This window comes from Ursus americanus, chromosome 26, assembly GCF_024610735.1.
Source record: "Ursus americanus isolate L20-20 chromosome 26, mUrsAme1.1.p, whole genome shotgun sequence".
Taxonomy (NCBI): domain Eukaryota; kingdom Metazoa; phylum Chordata; class Mammalia; order Carnivora; family Ursidae; genus Ursus; species Ursus americanus.
Genome location: NC_142152.1, coordinates 24,079,012 through 24,097,428, shown reverse-complemented (window position 1 = coordinate 24,097,428; position 18,417 = coordinate 24,079,012). Strand labels below are relative to the sequence as shown.

At 40.0% G+C, this 18,417-nt stretch overlaps 1 protein-coding gene across 2 annotated transcripts in view; it reads right to left on the bottom strand.

The window, feature by feature from the left end:
• Positions 1-18,417, bottom strand: part of NRXN3 (neurexin 3) — a 1,516,445-nt gene that overhangs the window by 47,332 nt on the left and 1,450,696 nt on the right. For both annotated transcript variants that reach the window (XM_045807717.2, XM_087856158.1), the window contains one exon: positions 3,792-3,870. In XM_045807717.2, the coding sequence (XP_045663673.2) occupies positions 3,792-3,870 (79 nt within the window). The remainder of the gene's footprint in view (positions 1-3,791; positions 3,871-18,417) is intronic.

Sequence of the window (18,417 nt, the reverse complement as noted above, 5' to 3'; positions counted from 1 at the left end):
TGACTCAAAACCAGGCGCTTTAAAGCCCATTCTGATTTAAAGAAGATTATATAAGAAAAATAATTTCATTTAAAATTTGATGCCCACATGAAAACAAAAGTTGAATAGGGCATATACTGAACTATGCAAATTTATGAAAAATAAGAGCTTCTAGTGAACCTAAATAATCACAAAAGAAGCTGTAGAAGTTAAAAGCCTTATAACTGAGACAGCTAGAAAATCCTCAACTGGCTGACAAAGTGAGAAGAAAAGGTCATTGTTAAGTAAGATGAAAGAAGGCCTGGGTAATTAACCACATTTAGTGTGTTTCTATCAAACATCAGGCCTGGAAAAGAGTAAAATTTGAGAAACTTAGAATGTTCAAACCCAGGGGCGCTTGGGTGGCTCAGTCCTTAAGCGTCTGCCTTCAGCTCAGGGTGTGATCCCAGAGTCCTGGGATCGAGCCCCACATCGGGCTCCTCCGCTGGGAGCCTGCTTCTTCCTCTTCCACTTCCCCTACTTGTGTTCCCTCTCTCACTGTCTGTCTCTCTGTCAAATAAATAAATAAAATCTTTAAAAAATAAATAAAGAATGTTCAAACCCAGAATTTTAACCTCAGTTTTCACACAGAATCCCAGACTACTGATTTATGCCAATGTTATCTAGATGTCACCATTATCTGTTGCTGCATGGGCAACGGAAGCTTTCTCTTGAGGCAGGGCAAAACCTAGTTCCAGAAAAAACTGGTTTAAATTTTTCTGATTTTTTTTTAAAGATTTTATTTATTTATTTGACAGAGAGAGAGAGAGAGAGAGAGACAGCCAGCGAAAGAGGGAACACAAGCAGGGAGAGTGGGAGAGGAAGAAGCAGGCTCCCAGCCAGGAGCCTGATGCGGGGCTCGAACCCAGAACGCTGGGATCAAGCCCTGAGCCAAAGGCAGACACTTAATGACTGCGCCACCCAGGCACCCCTAAATTTTTCTGATTTTTTTTTTTAAAGATTTTATTTATTTATTCGACAGAGATAGAGACAGCCAGCGAGAGAGGGAAAACAAGCAGGGGGAGTGGGAGAGGAAGAAGCAGGCTCCCAGGGAGGAGCCTGATGTGGGGCTCGATCCCACAATGCCAGGATCACGCCTTGAGCCGAAGGCAGATGCTTAACCACTGTGCCACCCAGGTGCCCCAATTTTTCTGATTTTTAATCCAAATTGTTTTTGGAAGATGTGAAGGCTATGGAGATATTTCTCATTGAATACAAAAGAGGGCTCGGTATCTCTATGCACATAACCTTCATCAGTGTTAATCAGGCCCCCAGGGTAAAATCTTTTTATCAGTAGGAATATCTATCTCCCTCCTGTATTAAATATGCCTCTAACATATTTCCCTGTGTATCTGAATCCTTATCAGGAATACTTTATGGAATAAAGATATTTAGAAAGAAGAAAAGCTCATTCTTCAAAGGTGAGGAGTTGAATAATCCCAGGCAGAGGGGATCAATATTAGTCTCGTAGAGCTGCATGTTAGCTCCTTCAGGGTGAGCACTCTGTCACCTACTTTATTTATATGCCCCCTCCCACACCCCCTTGCTGAACACAACAGATTGTTTTAAAACCTGCTTTTATCTCCCACCTGCCCCATGTAATTATATTACTCAAGAAATGCTGGCATTGAATTTCTGTCCTCTGCTTCTGAATCAGATGAACACCTGTGCAGCCACTAAAAAAGCAAATGGACTTAGTTTGGGGCCATTCAGGTTTGGGTCTGTTCAAGTTCAATACCAAATGGCAATATACACCCACAACCTGGGGAGCTGTAGACCTTGTGAATCAGATCTGGAAAAGCCCTCTGTTTTATTATGGAGGTTGCTATGGAGATGACCATGTGTAGGAGGCAGGGAGGTGGTAGGGGAAGACAGTAGCAATATATTATAATGGTCAAGCCTTAATTTTTAAAAGAAGACTTAAAATCAAGTTTTGAACAACAATGTTGCAGATATACAGACATTACTGCTATGAAAGCAAGATAACCAGAAAAAGGATAAACAGAAAATCCAAATTGAAGTCTACGTATCTTAAACTATTGGCCATGAAATCAGTTAATTTAACATACGTCTTGGGGATCATGCCATATTCATATCTGAATTCCTAAGATCTAATACGTGCCTAACACACACAGTTAACTCAAAAAATATTTGCTGAACTGAATTATTTTGGAGAGGAAATTTCAGTAGCGAAGCTCCTAATTCTATTTTCCAACAGCTCATTTATGAAAATTATTAGAACAGGATGGCCTCAACTCTAGAGATATACTGTATTCTATCCTAGTGCCCAGAAATATTTATTGAATGAATGAATGGATGAATTAATGAGTGAATAAAAACTTGGTGCCCAAATTCTGGTATGGACTGGATGTATCTGCCCTCCAGTGTTGTTAAAACCTCATGTAGTACATTGAGATTATTATCTAATAATCTGAAAAAATCTGACCACCAGGCCAGAGTTACTTTCCTTCCACACAGCTGAGATTCTAAAGGAATGGATCACACTCCAAAATGGAAAGGCCCTACCTATTATTAAGTCCCTACGTAATGCTAAAAACAGGAACCCACAGAACTTCCTGGATTCAAAGCCACTTGCAAGACACCAGTCAGGCCTTCAACAAAATTTGGGAAAAAAAAAAATCATCTTGGGGTAAGAAATGGAAGGTTTTTACTTTTGTTATATTATTTTTTTCACAAACCTTGAATTTCTCTAGAGTTTGCAAAAGAAAATGTTTAATGGCTCACTTTTTTTTTTAAGAAAAGGAAAAAAAAATAAAGCAACCCAAAGAATCAACTAGAATATTCTATTTATTTCTCTTAGCCTTTGCAGAAATAAGATCCTATCCCAACTCCAGCTTTTAATTCTATGAAACTTACACAGAAATTCGATGATATCTGTTCTCTATTATATATATATAAATGTTTAACTTATAGCAAGTCTCAAAACAGACGACTTGGAAAAATTGATAGGAAATCATCAGGGACTGTAGTTTGCCTGCTGGACATTATATAGCTCACTATAAAGGAAGACCATAAAATATCAAAATGTATCTGGGTGCGAATGGGGAACACACTGAAGCATCAAGTTGCCAAAGTCCTCTTAACTTCAAAACAGTAGATACATTTTGAAGCATCTCAGCCGTTGACATGGCATGATTCAGTACTAATTTTGTGTTTACTATGCTATATTACAGCACAATTCTCTAAACGTGCAATGAACAAAATTAGTATAATACCATGTTAACTGCTGTTGAAATCCCATGGAAAAAAATTTTTTTTATTGTTCTTTGGTTTTGGTTTCTGGTTTTATTTTGTTTGCCACACAGGCTCAGAACAATTCATGAGATTTAAATGCTCTTTATAGCTCCACTTTGGGCTCATGGTGTTTTGATGTTATTCCAGTATACACATCTTCATGTCCCCACCCCCTGTCAACTTCATAGCTGCCAGTGGCTGCCGTAGTTTTCCTGTTCCCATAGTTAATCTCAGTGTCCGACTGCTCAAAGTTGGGTGGTACACCATGGGTTTTTCTTTGGGTATCAGGCACTGATGTTAAATTTCCCTGGGATCTTATCTGCTCCTTCCATGGGACTTGATGCTTTTGATTATATATTAATATTTATATATGTATGCTTATACATATATAGATAGAGGAAATACACACATTAACACACTATAGTATATATAAAACACATGTATATTCACATATATGTATGTATTGTTTTTTGCAAATGTAAAAATAAAGCAAGCAAAACAAGACTGACCTAACCTACCTGTACTCGGCTCACATTCAACGAGGTCTTCGTCATCGCTTGAACATTCAGCAGATGAAACAAGGTCATCTGATGTTGGCTGTGTATGTCAAAGGAAAAATAATGGGGTAAGGGGAAAGGGAAGAGAGAGGAGAGAGAGATAAGGAAACCAATGAACAAAAGCATCAACGTCTTATCACTATGTCCTGCCTCCCATCATTATGAGGTTTCTCTTCTCTAAAGAGGGCATGCTGGAGGATAGAGCATTTTAAACTCTTGTGGAGCTGTGAATGGCTATGAGTTCAAACAACCTTGATGGATTTTATGAGAAGCTGAATGACTCCAAGTGGTTCCAGGGGGCTCAAGACTATCCCCATCCCTGTAAGTCACATTGAACAGCCTCACTCCATTCTGATTTTAATCTCAATTTTGAGAATCTGAAGAGCAGGCGAAGGGCGATACAAACGGTGGGCCATGTAAGAGTGCCGGCCAGCATGGAAAGGCACTGCAAACTTTGAGAGGGTTTCAGGGCATGTGGTGTGTGGTCTCAAGTGTATGATTTGGTGGTTGTGAATCTACAGGCAGGCATAATTAATGAATGCTATGGAATGCAGGCTGTTCAGGAACAGCATAATGGCTTTTCTCGCTAGCAGCGATCTCTTCATGTAATTGCTGCAATTAGCTGAATTAGTAATGTAGGCCAGCAGAGAGATACCACATGACAGCCTCTGGACACAGGTAAGACTGTTTCTGACGACAGCAGAAAAAAAAAAATCTGGTTGCCACAAGAGTAATTCAACTTGTGACAATTTTTTTTTTTCTATTGCATCTTGCAGAAACTCCCCAAATGCCAGGAAATCTGCGGCAAGAAATACAGGAAACAGTGGGTATGGGTAATAAGAAGGGCCTTTGCTACACAGAAGATGAGAAGACTACTTTTTTGTACCTGATAGATATTGCATTCACAATAAATACTACTGAATAATTAATCTACAGATCTTCTGTAAAAAACAAATGTTTGTCCTACTATGTGCATAAGGGTACTCAATATACAGCACTTGTTCAATAAATGCTCATTTTTTCCCTTTCTTGGTATTGGTAGTATTAACTGACTTGCTTGGTTTTATTATTCCCAATGCATTGAAGTCTGAATCCATATTCAAGAGGAAAAGCAATTAGAAGCCAGATGCTGAGCTAGACATGTATATATATTTATTAGGTATAGCTGTTATTAATTGATTAGATACAATTCTCACAATCCTTTGGGACGGATATAATTATATACTTCTAAGGAGAGCTTAAGTTCAAAGAGGACACAGGACTAGTAAGAAACAGTGAGGAACAGATACATCTTAGTTAAAGTCTGCATTTGTGCTTCACATAGGCTACTTTTACACCCCTTCCTCCATGATGTTAGTTTTGGACTGAACTGTGTCCTCCAAAATTCATATGCCGCAGTTCTAACCCCCCAGTACCTCCGAATATGACTAGTATTTGGAGATAGGGTCTGTGTTAAAATGAGATCATTAGGGTAAGCCAAATCCAATATGCCTGGAGTCCTTCATAAAAAGATGAGATTAGGACACAGACATGCACAGAGGGACGTGTGACGGCACAGGGAGAAGACAGCCATCCATAAGCCAAGGAAAGAGTTCTCAGAAAAAAACCCGACCCTGCTGACACCTCGACCCTAGACTTCTAGCTTCCACAACTGTGAGAAAATAAATTTCTGTTGTTAAAGCCACTCGGTTTGTGCACTTTGCTATGACAGCCCGAGCAAAGCAATGCACGTGACAACCCATATGCTTAGCATTTCCAGACAACATCCGTTTTGAAATACACACATGAAGCATAGAATTTACTGGACACGACAAAGAACAGTAGAAAAATCACACTAGGTAATTGATTTCACTTAATTCACAGTGGTAGAGAGGTGCCTTAAAACCATGTTATTTATCTTTATTCTTACATTTGACAGGGAGATAATTCAACCCTGCTCCTTCTTAAAGTTAACAGAAAAAGAAATTTCAAACATCCTTTTTTTTTTTTTTTCAATTAGACACTACTAAAATGTGCATTGCATTTCCAGCCACTGAAATTGGCAGCTCTATCCTAGAGCCGCCATGATTTGTGTTAGAGAAATGGTGAGCACACCTCCTTGGAGTTTCCTGTTGTGATTGGGCCCTCTGCAGGCCCACTTTCACTTAGGGAAGGGAGATGGTAAAGGGTATACATGTTAACTGTGCAGAAATGCAGAAGGCAATAATAAGAGGCAAACAGTCTTTTGGGGAGGGTCACAATCACTTTTGATAGTTATAATGCATGAGTTATCCATGGAGGGAAGACCTTCCTCAAGGCAGCAAAAATTGTTTTGGGTGTTCGGGGGGATGGATCTTAGATATGAAAATGTTTTTTGACCTGCCAACAAAAGCCTGCAGTACTTACACAAATATACAGTATATCTGTGGTATTAAAATTTTATGGGAGAAGGGTAATTAGGGGGAAAAATTGCCTAAAAAACTCCTTATAGGGTAGTAATAAAAAAGAGGTCGAGAATACACTTCTAAAGGTAATCAGCTGGAAATTAACTGCTGGTGACTTCATTATAAGGACCTTGCAGAATGGCCTGTATGCGGCATAACTAGCTCAGGTTCCTAGTTTTGAGTGAAAACCAGTGAGTTACATGAAAATCTAGTGAACTCGGCTCAAGAACTCAAAGTCAAGCAGAAATTCTAAGAAAGAAATTTATATTAATTTTCCTTGGCCAAAGATAAGATGTAGAGTTCCCCCCCCCAACACCACCAAGGAAAGTACTAGACTCTGAGTTGAAGGATATTTACTATTTTCCTCTCAGTATCCCCCTGCCTCCTCTAATACTACATGAGTTCTCCCCTGTAACTATGTGGTTTGGGCGACAGTGTCCCCAGCCCCACTCTCCTTCCCATCACCACCTCCTCTTCTGCCCCCAACATGGGCCCCAACCACACCTGCAGACCCCACACATACGCTCTTCCCCATTTTCACGCCCTTTCTCCCTATTAACTGACCCTGTGCCCTACTTCCCAGAGATTTGATTTCTGCTGATCTTTTATATGCATATGGATGAATACATTGTTGTTCTCAGGCAACAGAAACACATTTTGCCAGTAACTACCGTTAATGGTGGTTAGACTCCAAGGAGGGTCTGGCAGGCAGTCTAGCAGAGCACGGAATGAGCAGGACTGACTCGTCACAGAGCACAGCTGTGACTCCCAGCTCCTACACTTACAGTCAGTGACCAGGGTGGGGGTGGGGGGGTGAATTACTTCCCCTCTTCAAGCCTCAGTTTTTCCATCTATAAATTGGGATAAACACAGGGTCTTGTCATCAGTTTAAGTGTAATGTTAAAAGTGAAGCTCTGGGGGTGCCTGGGTGGCTCAGTCAGTTGAGTGTCTGTCTTGATTTTGGCTCAGGTCGCGATCGCGGGGTCATGAGATTCAGCCCCGGATCAGGCTCCGTGCTCAGTGGGAAGTCTGCTTGAGATTCTGTCCTTCTCCCCACACCCTGTGTGTTCTCTCTGTCTCTCAAATAAGTAAATAAATCTTTTTTTGGTTTTTAAAGTAAAGCTCTGTTCCTGGCATATGGTACATGCTCAATAAATATTAGCTAAAACTAAGTCAATCAATCAGTAAGAGCACTTAAGCCTAGTTACCACTCCTAGTTTAAATAAAGTTGCTATCCACCTATGTGTTCTCTCTTTAACGATTCATCCCCATTAGAACTGTTCTTCATTGCTGATAATTCATTAACTCCATTTTCATTCATTACCTCTGGTTGCATCTGCCATGAAGAGTGGTAAAGAAAAATATACTCATAGAGATGCCAAGAGAGCTTAAAAATCACTGGAAGATAATCTGTTTCCCATGGCTCTGGGTCCAGACAATCTGTGTGGGTTTTATGTGAATCCAGCCCCTTCCTTTCTGTCTCTCAAACCTCATCATCACCAATTACAGCCACTGCCAATGAAATTCCCAAAGCCATTACAAACATCTCAATCCCCTCATTGCCCAACACAGTAACCAATGTTTGCCTGGAGAACCTGGCATCCGACACTCCCATGCCTGCCACAGAACACTGTAGTTTCAGAAATACTGGCTCTGCCAGGGGCAGCAAGCTTTGATTTGCAAAGGACTCAGGATTTAGAACACTATATTTAGGGATTAAAAAAATGTTTTTTTACTACTTCTGTCCCTGCCATATAAAAAACCCTAAAATCACAAACCAAAAGCTTTTGGATGATATGCACTTAGAATCATATCCTAAAGTAATGACAGTTTGCTTCAAAATTACTCTCAGAAAACCCAAGGCTTCCTTTTAGTAGCTCTTTAATTTTCTTGTCTGTGTCCTTCCCCAAATATAAGTAAATTCAGGTTCTGACTCGGAATTTTGGGAAAAGAGGTACGCATTGTTGACTGTTGGTTCCCACGGCTGGTGAGTTATGCTTCACTACTGCAGATATACACAGACTCTGGATAGGATTATCATGAGTAGAACGGAAGTCTGGACTTTGGTCTTTAAATGAAATACAGTAGCCCTAGGCTGCATATGTGCGTATTTTCCTACAATCATATCCATTTTTCATAATTACTCAAATTCCTTGGAAAAAAGAGCACTTAGCCCTCTTGAGAGGAAAAAGATATTTGAACTTTCTAGAATCATGCCTACTAATAACATTTACCAGTTATTAAACACTTGCTATATTCAGACTTCATGCTACACAGTTGACGCATATTCACATCTTAGTATTCATAATAATAAGGGTGCGGACATTTGTAGTGACATCTGCTACTTTTAACTGCCCACCGTCCGTACTCCTTCAGGGAACAGTACTGCTTTAGGAAGTTCTTCTATTCTTATAGTTGTGCTGGGAATGCTTATCAAGGTGCTTTCTCTATTATCTTCCTATTTCTTTCCTTCACAGTGATTGTCTAAAGCTCTCATAATTCCCAGTGACTAAGCTTAAAGTGTTTACATATTACGGCTCCTATAAGTCAAATATCCACATTATCTGTAAGTCCGTCAAGAAAGAATAGAAGGTCTGTGACCACCTCCAAACCAAATCGTTTAATCATGGCTGGGCTATTAGATCCACCATTTGTGATATATGACTGTATCATCACGGTGCTTTGTTCATCTTTCATTCATTCCTTTATTACTTGAATAAATATTTACTGAACACCTATGTGTCAAGCACTGTAGCCATTATGAAGGATACAGTGATAGATAAACTACAGTTCCACTGCTCTGGGAATTCAGTCTCTGAAGAGAGGGCCAAGTAAACAGGCAAAGTTGATATAGTAAACTGAATGTCATGGCAAGAGTAAGGATAAGGTGCTAAGGGAGCAAACAGCAGGGGAACAGAGAGAGCTCCTGGGCAGAGGGGAAGTGGAAATGAGCCCTGAGGGACAGGCAGCAGTGAAGCAGGGAGAGCTGAGATCTGTGGGCGGGAGGAGAAGGGCATTCCAGGTGGAATCAACAGTCTTTGCAAAGGCTCAGAGGCATGAAGAAGCACAATTCATTTGTATACCTCTGAGAAGGACAGGGGTGAAAAGATGTACCAGCGTGACAGAATGACAGCTACCTGAGTTATCATGTTGTTCTTGCAAACTCGGGATAATGAGCATGAATTTAATATCCTGTCCTATGGGACGTCTCTCCTCCCCCCCCCCATTCCATGTCTCATCAACGTCATCTGTCACCCTTCCTTTGGAAGCACTTATACGTTGTTTCAGAACGTAGTGCACGGGGCTGATGGCGCCATTCCTCCACAGTGCAGATTAAAGACTTTACCTTGACTTCTCAAGGGGAGGAAAATATTCTTCTGTCCGTGTATACTACCCCATTTTAAAATATGCATTTCATATTTTTAATCCATATGTTGAAATTACCTGGTTCTGTATTAGGATTCATAAAACTAAAGATAGGTATTATAATAACTTTCAATAAAATATCTGTCTGGAAGGAGCCCTCTTTATTCTTTTCCTGAAAGATTTTTTATTGCATTTGTATTCCTTTTATTTCTACCAGTGTTTATTTAAATAAATAAATTTAAATATAAATTTTATTTAGATATAAATTACTTTAGAATAAACTGGGACAGAAGAAAGCTCAAAACTCTGTCCACCCAAGTAAATTTATAGGTGTATTTACCTTCCAATTCCCTCAGCTTCACAGACCTGGCTTCTCATTTTCCTCCAGTGAGTTACTGTGTCTGTAATCACCTGCTTCTAATTATTTACTCTGAAGGGGTCTACCTCACAGGAGTGCCCCCCCCATTCTTCATCGCCATCCATTAATTTGGCATTGAGAAAAATGTCTGCTGCCGTGGTCAGAAGAGCTCAAGGTAGACTCACCATGTCCCCTCCTTCCTGCCCAGAGGCCTATTTGTGACTTCAAATTCCCACCTTTAGCCCTTTATCTTATACTGAGAATCGGCTAATCATTGGGGGGGGGGATAATCATTTTTCTCCACCCAGCTCCTTGGAAGCACAGTTATGTGACCGAGATTAAACGCAAGATAAAATAAGTCCTGCCGCAGAACAGCTTTATGAAATTATAAATAACACACTCGAGAATGATGATCGCCTTTCTTCCCGTGAAAAAAGAAAAGAGAAAGGCCCATAAATATTCTGAAGTCCCACCGAAAACAGCCATGCATCTCTGCAGCTGCTTCATGCTAAAAAGAATTCAATTCCTTCACATGCTTGGTGTTTTCGTTTTTCCCCTCTATACTTCTATTCCGTGACAAAGTTGGGGTTTAAAGTATTTCATAGGAGAGAGGGAGTCATACAGCTTCATGATGAACGTTTATTCCCTATTGAAATAAAGGATATCTAAGATACTTTTAATTCAAGAAGAACTCACAGACTCTCGGTACATCTGTAACCTTTAATGCGATTTAAAAAAGCCTGACCATCACAATTGAAGTTTATCTATTAGGATTTTCTTTATCAAATTGTTGCCACTGCGTAGTCCCAATTTAGATTAACGCTTATAGATCTCCACCTGACGCGTGCGCACACGCACGCACACACTCACACACTCACACACACTACTGGATGATTTTTAGACTGAACCAAAGACAGAAAAAGGCTGGATCTTGGGGCAAACTTGTTAGAAGCAATAATCTCTCCCACCAGCCCCATCACTCTATCCAACTCAAGGCCAATATAGAAACAACCCTAAAACATGGTAAGATGCATGGGTGGGATTATCAATACCCTCATTTTATTCTGAACACCCCCCTTTATAGTTCTCTTCAAACAAGCAACTGACACTATTATGAGAAAATGAAACAAACAGCTTGAACTTGTCATACTCAAGTGTGAGAGGTTGGGGCATACCACGAGACAGGTTCTGAACGACAGAGACAGAGAGACAAAGTTCCATCTAGTTAAGATGCTTTCTGAGTTTCCTCAGGTCTTACCTCTATGTGCCCATGTAACTTTATTGGAACAACACCCTGTGAATTTTAAAACTGTCTCCTGGAGTTCATGTTATTGTGGTTTTTCAAAAATAATCCTTTCCTCGTTTCTCTCCACCCACTCCTGGAGATAATCACTTGCCAAGTCAGATATGAATGTCCACATATTTTACTTGACTCCTATTTCCGTGGAAGGAGAAGGCTTTAAAGAGAATTGCCCTGGGCTACAGATATGGCATGCAGCATAACCTAATTCATTTAACTGGACCAGAGCTAAGAAAACTGAATATAAAGAACAAACAAAATTGCTCTTGATATGTGATATTAAGTAGGCACACATTTACTCAATCCATCTTCCCTCAGCAAATGCTTATTAACTGCTTCTGATACGCCACTCACTGCGCTAAGGGCTAGACAGACCCAGTCCTTGTCCTCACGTGGCTTATAGACTGTAGGGATTTGAGCCAGGCTAAACTAGAAAACACTGACTAGCTCCTAAACCATCAGCCGCAAAAACATAAAGTTAACGTGAGGTCCATCAGTGGTACCCACTGTCACAGAAACTGATTATTCACAGGCATTCATGATAGCAGATCATACAGGAATCCAACGAAATAGTACCACCAACGTCCCTTTAAATTCTGCTTGCTCTCAATAGCCTCCATATTCTTCCTCTTCTTTTCCACACTGCAGATACTAGAGCAGGATGAGAAAACGGCATGATGTATAATAACTTTCACTAATAAATTAACCTTTAAAGAAATCCCTTTGCAGACTCAAGATTTAATTAACAGCGAAAGAACCAAGCTAAGCTTAGCCAAACTTTGTGCCAAGGATTGGGGTCCTTTCCTTCTATCCTTGAGGTCTTCTCAGATTATATAATTAAATGTGGTGTGGCATCTTTTTTTTTTTTTTCCTTCCTTTCTTTCCAGTTTTAAGATTTCTTCCATCTGCTCAAAAAAGGAAGGGTGGATCAAGAGAGAGGAGAGGGAGGAGGGAAAAAAGAGTGGGTAGAAGGGGGATTAATCTATCTGTTGTTCAAGGCAGCCTGACAGAGGGAAGAGGAGTATTGAACCACAGAAGATTAACCAAACTTCAATGTACCTTCCCAAAAGCAGGAGGAATGTAATGCTACGTGGTGTTCCACTGATAAGCAAATCCCTCCAAATCCTTTCAATTTATTTCTTGGCCTGGAGAAATTACATATTATTGAGGAGGCAGGAAAAAAAAATACAAACCACCCACCCAAGCACATACCATCTCTAGGAATTTAGACCAGGAGCCTGTCGATTATATACACCTAAGTTTTGGCTTTAGTAGTTATTTTTCTTATTGGTACAGCTTCTCTCTAGTCTGGCTAGTCAGAAAGGTGTGGCTCTGTTTCCACCGTAAACTCTTTTGCTTTTCACCACAAACTTTGTTTTCAGAATTTAGGGTCTAACCATTATAAGGGAATGCCAAAATTTTAGCTGAAGTTCCAAGGACCTAAAATCTACTTTTCTTGCTTGCTTATCTGCTTGGCAACCTGCCACCTTCTTTTTTTCTTTTTGGTGCTATATCCATTCTAAGTAAGCTTTTTACTCCAATATCATCACCAAAATCAAGCCTCTGTTTTTAAGGGGCGAGTGACCAGGTCAAGGATTAATGGAACCCACTAAAAGTGATGTAGGTATCAGTTAATGGATGTTAACATTCTGTACAAAAGCCTCTATCATGGAGAGCACCAATGTGTGTTTTTTTTGAACCAAAAATGTACTTTTATTCATTTCTCCATGTTCTCTCTCTCTTCAGGGAAAAGAAATGGGTTTTGGGAAAAAATAAGAAAAATAGAATCATATTTCTTTGTGGAGATGATTTTTCTCTTGGCCTTCTATTCTGTAGCCTAACCTTACCACTCAACATAGGAGAGACAGCCCTTCCTGGCAATTTGAGATCACAGCGTAAGAAAGCTTAATAATAGACCCAAACTTTGGAGGAGAACAATGAGTTGCAGGATAAAGCCAGTCCTGGATTTTGGTCAGCAATTCTGAAAAAAGCTGTAAGGTAGCCATTCAGTCCAGAGAAAATAGCAGTGGTTCTCAATCTTTGGTCACTGATAAATTAAGGTGCTCTAGATGAGCAGGAGACAAAGAAGTGGGAAAATAGCAAAATATTGGGAATCAAACATAACCATATATATATATATATATGTATATATATATGTGTATATATATGTGTATATATATGTGTGTATATATATATATATATATATAGAGGTATATATATATATATATATATATATATATATATAGAGAGAGAGAGAGAGAGAGAGAGAGAGAGAGAGAGAGTCTATGGAAAGCCACTTTTACTGAAGACTGTGCAATGCGTGGGACCATCTGTTATGTCTGTGAATGTAGGAAAGGGCTGAGAACAGCTACCTTGAAAAACTGAAAGTATGACAGGTTCATGCCTAATAAGAAACTAGGAAAGAAATGCAAGCTCAAGACAACATAAACAGAACAAGGAAGAGCATATTAGCCCAACTGGGAACCTACCGAGTATGTGGCACAGCAAACTTACCGAGAACAATCAAGCGCAACAAATTGAATGTAAGATACAACTGACACAAAGATAAGATTGTTTTTCCTTATTGCACTGAAAAGAATATCTCCCACTCAGCCATATAATATATTAGAGAAGGCAGACACTGGTGTCAGAGTGACAGCAGCAGTTAAAGCAAGTTTTGTGTATTTGATATTTGATTTAATAGAACCCTGAGGAGTTACAGGGAATCTGCAGTACATTGGAGTCAACTATAAGTAGAAAGTGAGAGTGCACTGAATCACATGGTATCAAACCCCAAGAGAGGGAAAAGTCAAAGGACTGTGGCTTTGGATTGAAGATTTATCCCTAGTTACTCATGTCTCAAAGGCAATACCAGCCTCCCACAAAGGAAGACTGGGGATGGATTCAAATAGTCTTTGACTAGTATGATAAATCCCAAGTTAGAGAAAGTCTTCCGGTAGGGCTGCATGAGAAATTCAGGATGGAGTCACTCACCCTACAGAAGCCACTTCCTCAGTCACAGCTGCAACACGCCTTAAGTGGATTATCTTATCTTAGATATAGATTCAAAACAATTTACAGAAGCAAACACAACAGAACGTTCATGTGGGGAAAACCAAGACTAATTCATTTCTCATTTCTTATGGACAGCAAGGCTAGCAATCTCCCCCTAATTTATAGGCAACAACACTCCTTCCCTATCAAAGTGGAGACTGGAAATAGAGCAGTTGTAATCCCAGACAGGAGACCTAGGCGGTCACATAGGGTTCTATGCTCACAGGGGCCTTGAGCTTGGTTTCATGCTCTGTTCTCACCACCTTGAAGTTCTTAATCAGTTTCTTTTTGTACTCGTGTTTTATAAGAGAAGTTCAACGAGACAAGAGAGCATGTGCATAAGGAAATGAGATACATGCAATGTGCGTGTCCAGCCCTGTTTCTTGCCACGCCATCTACAAACAGAGTCTTTGCTGCTCCGTGGGCACAGGATTCTGTGGACCCATCATGTAATGGAATAAGATGAATCAAACGGATTGATCTGAATGAATACCCCCATCTTTTTTCCTGGGAGGTTAGTTTTACCTTCTAGACAAGAGTGACTATGGATAAAGTCTTAGTCCAAAGCTGACCTCCTTTGCATTTCCTTTTTTAAGAGTTTTCTACCATATCCTCTGATATGAACACACAGGTAAGTATGTTACATCTACTGAGTAAGTGGGGCTCCCACAGGCTATGCTTTCCTTTTGAATCAAAGTTGCTTAGAAAGCAGGGAGAAGGCAATGGTGTTCTAAGAACATAAGCAACCAAGGAAACCTATCACCATCCTTTCTTACTTCTCTGTCTTAGCCAACCACTTACACTAAAGATGACAAATAGAAAGAGAAAGGACCACCCAGAGGTTCCTTCTTTTCATCCTACCTTTCTATCAGTAAGATGAAGGTAAAGAGTGTCAGAAGAAGGTGCACGTACCAAAAAGTGAAATAAAGACAGGTGAGTTAGTTTTGTGCAGTCTCCACTCTTCCAGTAAGAATAAAATACATATGCAGACGTGAGCTATGAAATTTGAATTGTGTTATTTCAGTGATTCTGCATTCGAATTCAATGCTCTCATATTTGCATTTAAAACTAGCATCATACAATATAAAGATGAGTGGTAATATGCTAATAATCTAAATTTTTTATTTTTATTTACTTAAAATGGCATTAAATAGCAAATAAAATGTCCTGTGACAAGGTGAGGGACTGTGGAGAAAGAAAAAAAAGCTGGATATTTTTCTACCTTTTTTTCTGTTCTTTGAACGAGGGGCCCCTTTGTTTTATTTTGCACTGATTCTCTCAAATGCTGCAGCTGCTCCTGACAACAGTTGTGCAAAATGCCTTTGAGCCAGGCCAAAGGGTTCTAACATGGTTTTTAGAAATTCAGATGATGACAAACAGTTTATGCTTCTGGGTCTGGCCTCACGAGTGTGGGTCATAACCAGCCTTATTCTCCGATGAGTACTTTGGGAGAAGAGCACTAGTACCCCCCTTCCCCCACACTGGTTTGGCTCTTCTGTGCCAGTCCCTTCCACCCCCCTCACCTCCATACCTGTCTGCACCGAAGTTTAACATTCTAGAGAATATCCCATAATAACGTCCTGGGCTTTGTTTATTCCCTCTTCTTTCCAATCCTGAGAAGAGTTTCAAGGCAACCACTTTAAAAAAGAATTACGATCGCATAATTTTCTAAAAAATTTTACAGCGTTCGTGCACACAGAGAGCAGTGTGGTGGAGGGCAAAACCAAACTGAGAACTGATGATACAGAACCAAGGACCTCTGCCAGCACTGAGTGTGGGGGAAACTTCCCTCTGAGAACTCTGAGGGCCAGCTGATCTTGGGGCAAGTGGGCTGCACTTCCAAACTGGTCCTCTAGGAAGAGAAAGTCAGTAAATACCAATACTGCTGAGTCAGTGCATCTTTAAAAACTTATGTCAGAAGAATATTTTTAATTTATACTCTGACTCTTTGAAAGAAATCAATATGTCATTTGCTGGGACTTTTTTTTTTTTTTTTTTATCCAAGGATCTTTATTTAGCTTTTCTGTGTTTTTTTCCCCCTTGTCTTCTAGAGTACGGAGGAAAAAGTGTTTTGTTTGCATTCGTATTGATTTGATCACTTTGAGCAAAAAATAAACAACTAAATACAGCAGAGTAGCTTTAAACAATCTTTTAGGGATCAAGATCTCTAAGCAACATAGTCTCTCATTCTAGGTGATTGGAAATAAACAGAAATCAATAAACCAGGATTACTCAGCAATAAACAAGAGAAGCCACATTCATAATTTAAGAGGCTTCTTTTCATGCATTCATTACTGAAGAATGCACTTGAGCCCTATTCTATTTTTACAGCCGCATAGATTTCCTCCCAGCATGTAGTCTTGTTTTTCTTCTAATTCTTTCTTTTTTAATTTTTATTTTTTTTGAGAGGTGCTGAAAAGAGCCTCTCTAACACGTATCCAGAAGCTCCCACATTCCTAAGGCTGCTCAGAGGAACCAACAGACAAAGAAGGTGCTTAGCACACAAGGTGAGGATTCAGCTCCTCAAGCTCTCCCCATCTCAGCCCTCTCTCTGTCCAGCAAAGTTCCAGGGAAGGAACAACACGTGGCATAATAGGGGGGCAGGGCCTGATGGATCATGGTCCTTGCCTTCGAAGTGTTTACACTGTAGCAAGAAAGACAAGTGTTGCAGACATTGTCAATATCCATTCTACTCTTCCTCCTTTCTAGGGCTGGCAATGGGACCTGCCTAAACAAGTCTCCTTTGCAACTAGATGTGGCCACATGGCATCAGTCTGGACAAAGTGACGGATAAGGAAATCTGCTAGAGGTTCTAGAAATACTTATTCTATTACTAAGAAAAGAGGAAGAAATGGCAGGTCCTACTGCTTTCCCTTCTTCCTTGTGTTTGGATGAGATATTTGGAGCTGTAGCAGCCATCTTGTAATCAGAAGCTGGTAAGTATGACAGAAAGAACAAAAGACCTGAGAAGCTGACTCTGATAATGTTAAATGTTAAATGCATGAGCCCAAACAAGTAGTTTTCTACTTTCCAGATTCCAGAATTCTTGTGAGAAAATATATCCCTTCTTTAATCACTGCAGGTCAAGTTTTCTCTTACTAGAAGCTGAACACAATCAAAATGGAGAGAGCAATGCATAGAGAGCAACCAGAGACAGAGAGACATAAGGCATCATGTGAGTGGTTTCTGCCTTTGGTGGACCGCAGTCACCAGGTGGCATTTTCATAATATCCAGGAATGGGACTTGGAAAGCTCCACAGTGATTACAATGTTCTTATATGACAACTCTATGGCTCAGGTGGAAGTCCAAAAGGAGCTTGAGAAAGGAGAGATTATTTTGGAGTTACATAAGTCAGGATAAGCATTTTCACCTTAGTGGCATAATATATTTTGAACGGAATATCCTATAAGTATGTGCCATCCACCTACCCCAGACAAAATGGCACCTCTGTCTATGGCACCATTACCTTCAGGAACAAGCCCAAACTCTCAGGGTCACCTCTGAATCCGCGCTGCTCAGCATCCCACCTCCAGGCACCAAGTCCCATGAAGATCATCTCTAAAATGTCATTTTGATTTCTACGCCCTGGTTGGTTGCTTATGCTGATGAATCTTGAGAATCTTTAATCAAACTCCTGCCTCCACTTACCTGTCTTCAATGAACCCAAGAAAGCATCACCAGAATAAAAACACAGCTTTCAATGCGACACTCTCTTGGTTTAAATTTATCCCATTGCCTATCAAATGAATTCTAGGCTTAAAAAAACAAAAAAAAAAAATTTTTTTTTTTTTTAATTTCAAGATCTTCCACCTCTGGGCTCCATTGTAACTTTGTAGCATGTCTTTCACTACCATTTGCCCCTGTAAGCACCTCCACACTGCAACCATTAAATAAATATTTGCCAGGCTTTGAATAAGCCTGGTAAGTTCCGACAATGTCCTGGCTTATAGCATCCTTACTCAGCTATACCTGCATTTCATTCCATTTATACCTGGTAAGATTCCACATATCCTTCTTTAGGACACCATGCCAACACATTTTCATGCAGCTTCTTCCTGATCCTATGGCTGAAAAATAAAATATTC